Source organism: Scyliorhinus torazame, chromosome 13, assembly GCF_047496885.1.
Source record: "Scyliorhinus torazame isolate Kashiwa2021f chromosome 13, sScyTor2.1, whole genome shotgun sequence".
Classification (NCBI taxonomy): Eukaryota; Metazoa; Chordata; class Chondrichthyes; order Carcharhiniformes; family Scyliorhinidae; genus Scyliorhinus; species Scyliorhinus torazame.
In genome coordinates, this window is record NC_092719.1 from 67923908 (window position 1) to 67939010 (window position 15103).

The 15103-nt window shown below is 46.4% G+C and overlaps 1 protein-coding gene across 2 annotated transcripts in view; it reads right to left on the bottom strand.

The window, feature by feature from the left end:
* The window catches only part of slc15a5 (solute carrier family 15 member 5), a 66801-nt gene extending 51962 nt beyond the window's left edge, over nucleotides 1–14839 (bottom strand). Inside the window, exons 1-3 of one of the 2 annotated variants that reach the window (XM_072471726.1) lie at nucleotides 14376–14839; nucleotides 9817–10039; nucleotides 2247–2416 (exon numbers count right to left, since the gene is read on the bottom strand). In XM_072471726.1, the coding sequence (XP_072327827.1) occupies nucleotides 2247–2416; nucleotides 9817–10039; nucleotides 14376–14748 (766 nt within the window). In that variant the 5' untranslated portion in view covers nucleotides 14749–14839. The remainder of the gene's footprint in view (nucleotides 1–2246; nucleotides 2417–9816; nucleotides 10040–14375) is intronic. The other variant, XM_072471727.1, reaches the window with a different exon arrangement.
* Between the last annotated feature and the right edge of the window lie 264 nt (nucleotides 14840–15103).

Genomic DNA, 15103 nt, shown 5'->3' on the forward strand with positions numbered 1-15103 from the left:
GCCCACGTTGAATTTCATCAGCCATTTCTTGGACCACTCTCCTAAACTGTCTAAATCTTTCTGCAGCCTCCCCACCTCCTCCATACTACCTGCCCCTCCAGCTATCTTTGCATCATCGGCAAACTTAGCCAGAATGCCCCCAGTCCCGTCATTTAGATCGTTAATATATAAAGAGAACAGCTGTGGCCCCAACACTGAACCCTGCGGGACACCACTCGTCACTGGTTGCCATTCTGAAAAAGAACCTTTTATCCCAACTCTCTGCCTTCTGCCTGACAGCCAATCGTCAATCCATGTTAGTACCTTGCCTCGAATACCATGGGCCCTTATTTTACTCAGCAGTCTCCCGTGAGGCACCTTATCAAAGGCCTTTTGGAAGTCAAGATAGATAACATCCATTGGCTCTCCTTGGTCTAACCTATTTGTTATCTCTTCAAAGAACTCTAACAGGTTTGTCAGGCACGACCTCCCCTTACTAAATCCATGCTGACTTGTCCTAATCTGACCCTGCACTTCCAAGAATTTAGAAATCTCATCCTTAACAATGGATTCTAGAATCTTGCCAACAACCGAGGTTAGGCTAATTGGCCTATAATTTTCCATCTTTTTCCTTGTTCCCTTCTTGAACAGGGGGGTTACAACAGCGATTTTCCAATCCTCTGGGACTTTCCCTGACTCCAGTGACTTTTGAAAGATCATAACTAACGCCTCCACTATTTCTTCAGCTAGCTCCTTTAGAACGCTAGGATGTAGTCCATCTGGGCCCGGAGATTTATCAATTTTTAGACCTCTTAGTCTCTCTAGCACTTTCTCCTTTGTGATGGCTACCATATTCAACTCTGTCCCCTGACTCTCCGGAATTGTTGGGATATTACTCATGTCTTCTACTGTGAAGACTGACGCAAAGTACTTATTTAGTTCCTCAGCTATTTCCTTGTCTCCCATCACAAAATTACCAGCATCATCTTGGGACCTGGCGGCGCGGGCGGCCTCCGGGGTTCATGCGGGGGGATCTGGCCCCAGGATGTGCCCCCACGGTGGCCTGGCCCGCGGTCGGGGCCCGCCGATCCACGGGCGGGCCTGTGCTGTAGGGGCACTCTGTTCCTTCCGCACCAGAGGCCATGGTCATCCGCCATTCCCGGTGCGGACGTGGCTCCATGTGCAGATGCACGGGGATGACTTCAGCAGACACTGATGCTCCCGCGCATGCGCAGACCCGCGCTGACTGGCGGAGTCCCTTCGGCCCCGGCTGGCGTGGCGCCAAGCCCCTTTCCCCCCCGACCGGTGGGGCGCCAACCACTCCGGGGTGGGCCTAGTCCCTGAAGGTGCTGAGGATTCCGCACCTTTGGGGCGGCCTGCGCCGGAGTGGTACATGCCACTCCGTCCCGCCGGGACCCCTCACCCCTGCCGGGTAGGGGAGAATCCCACCCAATGTCTCTTTGATGGCTACTATATCACAATTCCCCATGTCAACCCTTGTCTTTAACCTGTTTTACCTGTATTACTCCTGGCATTAAAGTAGAGGCCATCCAGTCTTGCCTTATTCCCTTGAAACTTAATACTGCTGTATTCCCTTTGACGTGATTGCTTTTCTGTATTATGCTGTGTCACTATTCTGCTAACAGCCCCCTCCTGCCGAATTAGTTTAAACTCCTCCCAACAGCATTAGCAAACCCGCCGGCAAGGACATTAGTACTGCTCTGACCCAAATGTAGACCATCCCACTTGTACAGGTCCGACCTTCCTCAGAAACAATCCCAGTGATCCAGGAATCTAAAACCCTCCGTCCTGCATCAACTCTTAAGCCACGCATCCATCTGCGCTCTTCTCCTATTTCTGCACTCATGAGCACATGGCAGGCTCAGGAATCTTTGTGCAGTGCCTCTTCCAGCCACTGCAGCACTGTTCCTGGAGAGATTGGCGAGCTGCTGAGCAACATGAATGGCTGGAGGCTCACCAAGTGTGGACTTCCTCCCGAGTGAGGGGCGGAGGTCCCAAAATATGCCAATCAATGCTCGTTAGACTGTAAAATGGCCCCCGCCATCCTAAAAATTCAGGTTCTAAGTCAACACTTGGGTTCGAAGTAGTGTTACAGAATGGAAATACATTCAATTAAAATTAAATGTTCCCAGAACCTTTTTAGTCTGAAAAAAACCTTGAGAATGTTTGATTATAATACATTCAGGAAAAGTATTGTCAAAGTGGATAAGCAGTTGCTAACAATTACCATTTAATTACTGTCTCACCTGATTTGGGTCGGTATATAAGTCTGTTCTGCACCATGTGAATGGTCAGCAGGGTCATCAGTATGGATGCAAACGGAATAAGGAAGCCCAGGTTTTTGGCTATAGATTGTTGAATATAGGCGATACTCACAAAGACAACTGCAGAGTTCAAGTTCACAAACCAGTGAAACCTGGGGGAAGATGGATCAAAAGTTGAAACTGAAAATAAGACGGCAGGTTTTAGTTGATTTACACGATGATCTTAAAATTCTAATAATGTTACTTTGCCATGAAGCATTGAAGCTTGCATTGCAGAAGGCTTTTGGATTCATATTACATCTCTGCGCTGGAGCCATCCATTAATAATTACACTCTTCTGCTCTCCCTCCAACCTCTTGCTTTGTCCTGATCACAGCACCTCGGGTCTGCTCCCCCAGTCACCTTCTCTATTATATTGCAACACCATTCTGCCAGTCTCTTCTCTCTTCCCCTCCCCCCCCCACCCACCCACCACCAACCACCACCACCACCACCACCGCAACCACCCCCGCCTCGTCTCAATACAATCTGAAATAGCAAACAGGCTAACGGCTGTCCTGCCTAGCCAACATTCTGAAGGGCACCTGTAGCTCTGGGAGTTAAACCATTGTAAGACGAACTTGACTTGAGCATAAAATTAACCTGTGCTGCAAAGTTCTACAAAATCCATCCAGACCATGGGCGAAATTCTCCCCCAACGGCGGGATGTCCGCCGACTGGCGCCAAAGACGGCGCCAATCAGACGGGCATCGCGCCGGCCCAAAGGTGCGGAATGCTCCGCATCTTTGGTGGCCTAGCCCCAACATTGAGGGGCTAGGCCGACGCCGGAGGGATTTCCGCCCCGCCAGCTGGCGGAAATGGCGTTTGTTGCCCCGCCAGCTGGCGCGGAAATGCGGCGCATGCGCGGGAGCGTCAGCGGCCGCTGTCAGTTTCCCGCGCATGCGCAGTGGGGAGAGTCTCTTCTGCTTCCGCCATGGTGGAGGCTGTAGCGGAGGCGGAAGGGAAAGAGTGCCCCCACGGCACAGGCCCGCCCGTGGATCGGTGGGCCCCGATCGCGGGCCAGGCCACCGTGGGGGCACCCCACGGGGTCAGATCGCCCCGCGCGCCCCCCCCCCCCAGGACCCCGGAGCCCGCCCACGCCGCCTGGTCCCGCCGGTAAATACCAGGTTTGATTTACGTCGGCGGGACAGGCAATTCCTGGGCGGGACTTCAGCCCATCCAGGCCGGAGAATCCAGCGGGGGGGTCCCGCCAACCGGCGTGGCCCGATTCCCGCCCCCGCCGAATATCCGGTACCGGAGACTTCGGCGGGGGCGGGGGCGGGATACACGGCGGCCAACGGCCATTCTCCGACCCGGCGGGGGGTCGGAGAATGACGCCCCATATCTGTAAAAATCCCAGAGGATGACATGGCCATGAAGAGAGAGAAATGACAGAGCCAGAGGGACCATGAATGGAAGCAGACAGTAGCATTAAAGAATAGAAAAGAAGCAGAGACAGGAAGAGAGATGTGATTATGTTATCTGTGAGGAACAATGTGTATCGGCTATATCATAGTACAGGGGCTGGTTTAGCGCAGTTGGTTGTACGGCTGGATCGTGATGCAGAGCAACGCCAACAGCGTGGGTAAATTCCCGTACCTGCTGAAGCTATTCATGAAGGCCCTGCCTTCTCAACCTCGCCTGAGGTATGGTGATTCTCTGGTTAAATCACCATCAGTCAGCTCTCCCCCTCAAAGGGGTAAGCAGCGTATGGCCCTCTGCAATTTCAGATTCACTCAGAAAGGCAACTTCTTTTAGGGGCTACCAACCTGCTGCAGCAGAAACCAATAATTCAATATTGCAACCAATTCAACATTTTTCACGTCGTAATGAGACCTCCAGGAATAAGCTGCACTACACAGATCTGTACTACGCACGTCTTTTCCTTTGAAAGCCAATGACAGTTGTACATGTAACACACCAGTACCAAGAGCTGGAGATCTTTGATAATTCCAATGAGATTCACTTCAATGAAAGAAGAGGACTGTTTTAGTGAAGACCAGCTTTGTTTCGAAGAACAGCATAAATATGGTATGAAGTAACTTCTTTGGTTCCTTTGGGAAGGGAAAGTCAGGGAACCAAGAGGTGAAGTAATCAGTGGGAAGCGTAGCTGCTTAGGAATACAAAAAAGCACGAAAAGACAGAACTCGGGAGAGGTTACGATAGTCCTCATCTCACAAAATATGACACAGTGTATGGAAAGGCTCAGTAAACCAAGGTCCACCACACTAAGAAAACAAAAAGGGACGGTCAATAGAGAATTAAAGGTGCTATATTTAAATGCGTGCAGTGTACGGAACAAGGTAGATGAGCTTGTGGCCCAGATTGTGACTGGCAGGTATGATGTGGTAGGCATCACAGAGACGTGGTTGCGGGGGTTCAGGACTGGCATTTAAACATCCAGGGATTCACAACCTATCGAAAAGACAGAGAGGTGGGCAGAGGGGGCGGGGTTGCCTTAATTAGGAATGAAATTAAATCAATAGCACTAAACGACATAGGGTCAGATGTGGAGTCTGTGTGGGTAGAGTTGAGAACCACAAAGGCAAAAAAACCATAATGGGAGTTATGTACAGGCCTCCTAACAGTGGTCAGGACCGGGGGCACAAAATGCACCACGAAATAGAAAGTGCATGTCAGAAAGGCACGGTCACAGTGATCATGGGGGACTTCAATATGCAGGTGGACTGGGTAAATAATGCTGCCAGTGGACCCAAGGAAAGGGAATTCATTGAATGTTTACAGGAGGGCTTTTTGGAACAGCTTGTGATGGAGCCCACGAGGGAACAGGCCATTCTGGACTTAGTGTTCTGTAATGAGCCAGACTTGATTAAAGATCTTAAAGTAAGGGAGCACTTAGGAGGCAGTGATCATAATATGGTCGAATTCAATCTCCAATTTGAAAAAAAGAAGGTAGAATCAGATGTAAAGGTGTTACGGTTAAATAAAGGTAACTACAGGGGCATGAGGGAGGAACTGACGAAAATCGACTGGGAGCAGAGCCTAGTGGGAAAGAAAGTAGAACAGCAATGGCAGGAGTTTCTGGGAGTAATTGAGGACACAGTACAGAGGTTCATCCCAAAGAAAAGAAAGGTTATCAGAGGGGGGATTAGGCAGCCATGGCTGACAAAGGAAGTTAGGGAATGCATCAAAGCAAAAGAGAAGGCCTATAATGTGGCAAAGAGTAGTGGGAAGTCAGAAGATTGGGAAGACTACAAAAACAAACAGAGGATAACAAAGAGAGAAATAAGGGAAGAGAGGATCAAATTTGAAGGTAGGCTAGCCAGTAAGATTAGGAATGATAGTAAAAGTTTCTTTAAATACATTAAAAACAAACGGGAGGCAAAAGTTGACATTGGGCCGCTCCAAAATGATGCTGGTAATTTTGTGATGGGAGACAAGGAAATAACTGAGGAACTGAATAAGTCAGTCTTCACAGTAGAAGACATGAGTAATATCCCAACAATTCCGGAGAGTCAGGGGGCAGAGTTGAATATGGTAGCCATCACAAAGGAGAAAGTGCTAGAGAAACTAAGAGGTCTAAAAATTGACAAATGTCCGGGCCCAGATGGGCTACATCCTAGAGTTCTAAAGGAGATAGCTGAAGAAATAGTGGAGGCGTTAGTTATGATCTTTCAAAAGTCACTGGAGTCAGGGAAAGTCCCAGAGGATTGGAAAATCGCTGTTGTAACCCCCCTGTTCAAGAAGGGAACAAGGAAAAAGATGGAAAATTATAGGCCAATTAGCCTAACCTCGGTTGTTGGCAAGATTCTAGAATCCATTGTTAAGGGTGAGATTCCTAAATTCTTGGAAGTGCAGGGTCGGATTAGGACAAGTCAGCATGGATTTAGTAAGGGGAGGTCGTGCCTGACAAACCTGTTAGAGTTCTTTGAAGAGATAACAAATAGTTTATACCAAGGAGAGCCAATGGATGTTATCTATCTTGACTTCCAAAAGGCCTTTGATAAGGTGCCTCACGGGAGACTGCTGAGTAAAATAAGGGCCCATGGTATTCGAGGCAAGGTACTAACATGGATTGACAATTGGCTGTCAGGCAGAAGGCAGAGAGTTGGGATAAAAGGTTCTTTTTCGGAATGGCAACCGGTGACGAGTGGTGTCCCGCAGGGTTCAGTGTTGGGGCCACAGCTGTTCTCTTTATATATGAACGATCTAGATGACGGGACTGGGGGCATTCTGGCTAAGTTTGCCGATGATACAAAGATAGGTGGAGGGGCAGGTAGTATGGAGGAGGTGGGGAGGCTGCAGAAAGATTTAGACAGTTTAGGAGAGTGGTCCAAGAAATGGCTGATGAAATTCAACGTGGGCAAGTGCAAGGTCTTGCACTTTGGAAAAAAGAATAGAGGCATGGACTATTTTCTAAACGGTGACAAAATTCATAATGCTGAAGTGCAATGGGACTTGGGAGTCCTAGTCCAGGATTTTCTAAAGGTAAACTTGCAGGTTGAGTCCGTAATTAAGAAAGCAAATGCAATGTTGTCATTCATCTCAAGAGGCTTGGAATATAAAAGCAGGGATGTACTTCTGAAGCTTTATAAGGCATTAGTTAGGCCCCATTTAGAATACTGTGAGCAGTTTTGGGCCCCACACCTCAGGAAGGACATACTGGCACTGGAGCGGGTCCAGCGGAGATTCACATGGATGATCCCAGGAATGGTAGGCCTAACATACGATGAACGTCTGAGGATCCTGGGATTATATTCATTGGAGTTTAGGAGGTTGAGGGGAGATCTAATAGAAACTTACAAGATAATGAATGGCTTAGATAGGGTGGATGTAGGGAAGTTGTTTCCATTAGCAGGGGAGACTAGGACCCGGGGGCACAGCCTTAGAATAAAAGGGAGTCACTTTAGAACAGAGATGAGGAGAAATTTCTTCAGCCAGAGAGTCGTGGGTCTGTGGAATTCATTGCCACAGAGGGCGGTGGAGGCCGGGACGTTGAGTGTCTTTAAGACAGAAGTCGATAAATTCTTGATTTCTCAAGGAATTAAGGGCTATGGAGAGAGACCGGGTAAATGGAGTTGAAATCAGCCATGATTGAATGGTGGAGTGGACTCGATAGGCCGAATGGCCTTACCTCCGCTCCTATGTCTTATGGTCTTATCCACATTCTGCAAAGGCTGGTTCCTTGTATGAAACAGTATTTGTTTTTCCATTAAGTATACTAACACCAAACTGAAGTGCTCAGCTTATTAATGCTACTACTAATTCTTTTTTAAGGCACTGCCTTAGTGAAATCAATCCTTTTTCTCTAGTAGCCTATCAGCAGAGTGTAAATATACCACAATCTGAGGCAACTCCCATTTTTTGCAGGTTTTTATTGTCTGGTATTTTGGGGAAACGATTTGGGGAAGTATTTTAAATTCTGCACGAGACTCCTCCGGAGATCTCCTGCATAGTAATGGTAGTTCTGTTGAAATGGAGCTCAGAGCAGTGCCTGGGGATTCACCATAAGTGCTAGGCAATGATTTGTTGTGTTTAGAGATTTGCCAGAGGTAATGTTTTTGTGGATGTTGTTCATTGTCTAAAGTTGGCACTTCATGCAGGTTTTGTTGTATCTATCTTTTCAGGCCTTGTTTGCCCGGGCTTCAACCTCATACTTGATGCTTTGTGAAGTGTTTATCTGATCTATCACTTGGTAAAAATAAAGATGGATGACGTCTTAGCTCTGAGTCAGAAGGTCGTGGCTTCAACTGCACTTCATTGACTTGAGCAAAAAGTCTAGGCTGACAGTCCAGCGCAGTGCTGAGGGTGTGTTACACTGTCAGAGGTGCCATCATTCTGATCAATCCCTCAACTTTTAAAAAATAAATTTAGAGTACCCAATTTCTTTTTCCCAATTAAGGGGCAATTTAGTGTGGCCAATCCACCTAATCTGCACATCTTTAGGTTGTGGGGGTGTAAGACACGGGGAGAATGTGCAGACTTCTGTAGCCATCTGGGATGGCCACTTCCAGCATACAAAATGGGTGCTCGCAATGAATGGAGAGAACTATGGACAATGTTAGGAAAGCAAGCATGCACAGAGCCTGTATGCGTATTGGATGGCAGCTCCCAGACGGAATTGAAACTGTAGGTCAATTAACATATTGATGGCCCATCTCCGGGAACAAAGGAAAGACACTCAAGCAACCAATCTAGCTCCAGACATCCCGGCGCCAGTTCCCCAAACCGAAAGCGCAAACAAAGCAAGGCCAACGGCCACCAAAGACACGCCCAGCCAACAGGGCACCCACCCCTTTATTGGTCAAGATCAATACCAGTGATCAAGATGCGGCCCAATTAATTGGGGCCAAGTTTAAGGCCCGCCCAAAAGCGCGCAAAGTCCCCTCTGGGTATAAGAAGAAACCCCCGAGAGAGAATCGCTCTCTTGGACTTGGCTCTCAAAGTGGAGAGACCCGTCCACCAGCTGCACCAGAAGCAAGTAAGTCCAAGGTCAACGCTCTCTACCAAATGGAAGACCTTAGCTGTTCTCCTGTATCTCTTTGAACCCAACAACCTCAGATCCGAACAACGGCCATTGTTCCTCTGACTGAGTGGGCACCCGAAGCTAAGTATAGGCATTAGCGTTAGAGAAAGTTTAGTTTGTAGTTCTTTGTGCATGAGTAGATATTACTGTGTGTGTAAATAAATAGTATTGACTTGAACTAACTAACTGGTGTATTGGCTCTTTGATCAGTATTCGGGTTTGAACCTTGTGGCGGTATTGAGAGATACCTGGCGACTCGAAAGCAAACATAATTAGGATTAAGGAAGGCGACCATATTGACCGCCATATTTAGAACCAGAGAAACAGAGCAACACTCCACACAGACAGTGACCCAGGATCGGGATCGAACCCAGATCCTCAGTGCCGTAGGCAGCTGTGCTAACCACTGCGCCACCGTGCCGCCCTCAAACCTTAACCTTAAATCAAGATCCCACAATACTATTTAAAAAGGGGAATTCCTCCTGGGTTACCTGGCCAACATTCGCCCGTCAACCAACACCACTAAAACGGAATATCTAACAATGAACACATTGCTGCATGTGGGAGCTTGTTCTGCACAAATTGGTGGTTGCATTTTTTACATTACAACAGCGACTACACTTCAAATGTAATTCACTGTTTATAAAGTGCTTTGGGATATCCTGACCTCATGAAACTTGCAATATAAATGCGAATCTTTCTATGTTTAGACAGCTTCAACTTTCTTGCAGTGATTCCGCATGTTGAGAAAGATGAAACCAACACATGAACTAAAAGCAGAAAGTGCTGGAAATACTCAGCTGGTCTGTTTATATCTGCGAGGAGAGAAATGGAGCTACTGTTTCGAGTTAAACATGACTCTTCTTCAAAACTGAGGGAACAAAAGAACCAAAGCATTGTCTTCACAGGCCACAGCAGAAAAACTAGCAAAGTAAGAAGTTCACAGAATAAGTTGCATTGTGGTATCCTCATCAGAAAAAAAAAAGAGATAAAATGATTGGGAGTACACCCAGGAAGAGCACTAACCAGTTGAAGAATGTCAAAAGTTCGCCTTGGCCATACCCCTGGAGGCTGTAAGCACTGAATGGACAAACAATGGCCCGGATTCCTCCTGAGCCCAAAGATGCTGACATGAGGCCAATGTAAAACAGCACAACCTGCTCCTTTTTAGCAAGAGCATGAATGGTATGGTGAGTATCAATGTAGAAATCCTCAAAGGGGAATGCAACGACAGGCAACATGACAGTACCTTTGGGAAACAAACAGAGAAAATTGTCATGAGAGAGATATCCGCCACTTAATTAATTTATAAAGCACCTAAATACAACCTCTAGATACTCCAAAACACTTTGCAAATCATGAAATACCTTTCACTGCATTTAGGGGAGCCAATTTGTGTAAGACAAGCCACAATAAACAGCAAATATTGCTGACTGTGGGAAGAATGTTGGTCAGGACATTGCAGAGAACTCATTACTTTTCCCCAGTGTTACAAATGGGATCTTCATGTCATTCCAGAACATGCTGATAAAGTTTCAGTTTAACTTTAAAGGATCTCTTGTAATAACTTGGCTTACACTCTTCAACCAGCATCACAAGAAATTTCACAGCATTGGGCCCATTTCACGTATCGATGATGAGTCTAGCCCACTTGGACACACACTCGTCCTTGCCATGCATTTGGATGACCACTAAATCTGTATTTTACTGTACTCCGAGCAGTCGCCTAGGCCCCTATTGTACGTCAATGAGGTGGCCAACACCTGTTTAGGGATCCCTTGGAGAAAGTTGTGAACAGAACATGTATTAATCAGTACATTGAGGCCTGGACAGCATCGGCCAACAAGCAAATAAAAATACCTCAAAATGTGGAGTCTGGAGGAACAGGGATTTCATATGAATTCAGATTCACAGCATGCAGGGTGGCTTGCTGTGGTTTGCACACCTGCTCCTGGGGGTGCATTGGGTGCCAGCGACTGACAATCAGCCCAACGACTGACCCAATTGAAGGTGATTGTCGGGCCTCCTGGTTTGTGTGGAGGGTCTGATTGATTATCCCATTGCTGTTTTGTGCATATTATGTTGTGATTATATGTCAGCCATGTTTGTCCAAATTACAATAAAATTACCACACTTATAATTAATTGACTAGGAAGCATTTTGGAATATCCGGAGGACATGAAGGACACTCTATAAGCACAAATGCTTTCTTTCCTTTTCAACCAAAATTCTGCACTTCTAACATTTAAGTAATTGTACACTTCCTCTGCACAAAATACAAATAAATGTGACTGCAGATTTTTCAAAATTACAGGATCATAAAAAGACAGCATTTGTAATAGATTTTCAATCAACAAATCCCAAAGCATAACTCTGCTTGCAGTATTCATTAACATCATGGTGTTAAATGAAATAGCATTAATGTGACAATTTACAGTTCCAAGCAGTGACAGGTAAAAAAAACATAGTCAAATCAAACATCTCGAAATAAACTTTCCTAGTGAAGAAACTGGAATACAATGTTTACACAATAAATTCATGCAAAATAGTCTTGATTCTATCATGGTGTAACTAGATGTAGTATGAAGACCATCGCCAAATCATATTTCACTTGCAATTCTTTGCCTTGTCAATAAATGCTTTACAGAATTAAAATGAGCTTAAACAAACAAAATTCAGATAGTTATTAAAATATGTTTTTAATTGACCAGTTATTAAAACGATAACCTTCTCTTTTTTTTATATCATACACCAGCATCACACTTTCTGTACAAAATAAACGCGAGCCACATCTAACACAATGTGTTGTCCAGCCAAGGTTGTGGAAACTGAGGCCTTTGTGAATCACTCTTGTTAATTTTCCTGGTTTGGCCTTCTGTGTCCAAACAATGCCAAGCCTTGGGAGCTGCAGGTCAGTTGCAATCAAGCTCCTCAACCACCTTCTAAGTTGCCTTCTGGCCACTTGGCCTCTGCCTGCCTTTATATCCAGCTGTGCTCCTCCGTTTCCTCATCAAGACTGACAGTTATGGCCCGATCAGCTCAGCCTGTGAGCTGGGCATAATTTCTTACTCTGTGGGCTGGCTGCTTGACTGTTAAGCATTACCCTCTTTGCAAACAATCTCAAAATTTCAGAAATGCTACTAATTTGCTTTGGCAATTTCTGACTCTATTTGAACTGATTTCTATTCAGATCAAGTAGGATTCCTTAACAAACAGGAAACTCGGAAGTGGAGCGGACGGAAATGGAAATATACATTTCCACTATTATCGCTATTGTAATATTTATATCGGAGCGGTTTCTTTTGAAGTAATCTTAAGGAATCTGGGACGGCACGGTGATGCAGTGGTTAACACTGCTGCCTCACGACGCCAAGGACCCGGGTTCGATCCCGGCCCCGGGTCACTGTCCGTATGGAGTTTGCACATTCTCCCCATGTCTGCGTGGTTCTCACCCCCACAGCTGAAAAGATATTCCTGGTAGGTGAATTGGCCATGCTAAATTGTTCCTTAATTGGAAAAAAAATAATTGGCTACTCTAAATTTTTTTAATAAGGAAACTGGAACAGATTAATGCAAAGTGATAATATTTTAACAATGCAAACTTTATTACCACCTAATGCCTATGTACTTGATGGTACTGACAAAGAACAGCCAAGTTTAACCTTCCATTTTCCAATCCCACAGACACAGCAGTGAGCTGCACTTGATGGGAGCACAGTTTAGAGAGAGTGCTAACAACGCTGCAGGACTCATTCTCACCGCACACTCCTGTCAGGCATAGCTCCCAGCTGAGAGGGCAGGGGCTGTGAATTATCATCCCTGCTTTCACACAAAAGAAAACCACCCTTATAATGCTCTTCAAAAGCACTAAGAGTGCAGGTTTTTCTCCAACCACTGATCCTACGGATGCAAGTTATACTGCCAACTTTGTCTGTCACTGGAACTCAGTGATAGTGGAACTCTGTGCTTGGACTAATCATTTAAGAATGGGAACCTTAATAATCTTAATCATCTTTATTATTGTCACAAGTAGGCTTACATCAACACTTCAATGAATTTACTGTGAAAAGCCCCTAATCGCTACACTCCGGCGCCTGTTTGGGTACACAGAGGGAGAATTCACAATGTCCAATTCACCTAACAGCATGTCTTTCGGGACTTGTGGGAGGAAACCCGAGCACCCGGAGGAAATCCACGCAGACACGGGGAGAACGTGTAGACTCCACACAGACAGTGACCCAAACGGTAATCGAACCTGGGACCCTGGCACTGTGAGGCAACAGTGCTAACCACTGTGCTACCGTGCCGCCCATATAATAAACTTTATTGTCACAAGTAGGCTTACTTTAACACTGCAATGACGTTATTGTGAAGTTATTGTTATTATGAAAAGCCCCCAGTCGCCACCTGTTCGGGTACAGAGAGGGAGGATTCAGAATGTCTCGCACGATTTGTCACATGACAAACTGGCATCCTCCATCACCCAAAAGGATTAGAGCAGCAGATACCTGGGAACACCACCACCTGGAGGTCCCACCCGCCCCCAACGCAAGTCACTCACCGTCCTGACTTGGAAATATGTCAGCTGCTCCTTCACTGTCGCTGGGAAAGGCAGTGCGGTAGCGTAGTGGTTAGCATTATGGCTTCACAGTGCCAGGGTCCTAAGTTTGATTCCCGGCTTGGGTCACTGTCTGTGCGGAGTCTGCACGTTCTCCCTGTATCTGCATGGGTTTCCTCCCACAAGTCCCGAAAGACGTGCTATTAGGTAATTTGGACATTCTGAATTCTAGCTCTGTGTACCCGAACAGGCGCCGGAATGTGGTACTAGGGGCTTTCACAGTACCTTCATTGCAGTGTTAATGTAAGCCGACTTGTGACAATAAAGATTATTATTAAATCCCAGAACTCCCCACCCACAGACCCCCAACAGCACTGTGGGGATCTCTACACCATATGGACTGCAGTGATTCAAGAAGACACCTCACCTCCACCTTAACAAGGAACAACCCATGATTCTTAAACAGAAAATACTGGACAATCTCAGCAAGTCTGACAGCGTCTGTGGAGAGAGAAGAGAGCTAATGTTTCGGAATCTGGATGACTCGTTGTTGGAGCTGGGATTCTTGGCAGCAACACCCAGATCTCCGAAACAAATATTAAACAAAATGTTATTAATGATAGCTTTAAGCATATTGAAATGTCCTCTAAGCCCCTCCTGTTCAACCTTATAATTTCATGCTGCACGTGAGGTTAAAACAGTAAACGGTAGAGACTATGGGCTTGGGGGGGGGGGGGGGGGGGGACTATTTTTGCGGGCCGGGTCCGCGGGCCGCGTGCGCAAGCGAGGCCACGGACCCGGCGATGCTCCAAACCGCATCAGCAGCTAGAGCTGGAAGCTCGACACTTCCTGGCTGCTAGCCTCCCGCCACCACCCAACAGGGAATCAGTGGCTAGTTTTGGCGTTAAAAAAGCACCATTTTCACGCCAGCCTGGGCACTTAATCTCCCAAACGGAGAATCCAGCCCTATACAAATGTGTACGCAAGAATAACTCGTTGGAAAGTTCCCACACTCAATCACTCATACCTATAAAGTGAAGGAGTGCACAGATATATACAACTTTGGTTCGCCCTATGCAAGACTCTGCAAGCCATCCCACCAACACTGGAGTCAAGGTGCTAGCTCCAACAAAGCACAGGTTGACGACGGCAGCCTGGTAGTTCTCGTAGCCCAGTTTCAGCGTGCAGAACAGAATCATGTTGCACACAATCCCATAGTAAGTAAAGCGTTCGCACAGCTCCACCGACAACAGGCAGATGACAATCTGCACTTTCTTTCGAGAATACCGTGCCCCTGCTGCACTGTGCTCCGGGTGAAAGCCTCTCGGTTTCCTTCCCTCTCGTTTCGGAGGATGAGGACTGCCTGTTTCTTGGAGATTTTTCAAACCCAGCACTGCCATTGCGGACTTGCCTCAGCGACAGGCGGACCGAGGGGCCTGTGCAGAAGATGTGTTCAGCTTTCATTATCCAATTAAACAGACTGCTCACTCCCGAATTCCACATGCAAGTACGACTATTTCACAACTCTTTTTTATTATCGCACCTTGATGTTCTTGCATCGATGACCACAAGACAGTCTCAATATTTGAGTTTGAAGAGCTCTGATCTTTACTGCACCATAAACTAATTAAACCAAGGGTCTGATAAAGTGATAAAGGACTAGAGCTGAGATATTCACCTGGCTGGTTTCTTTAATAAGACCGACTGACTGTGATGTGAATATTCATAAGTTTGGGGAGGGGGGGTAATTCCAAA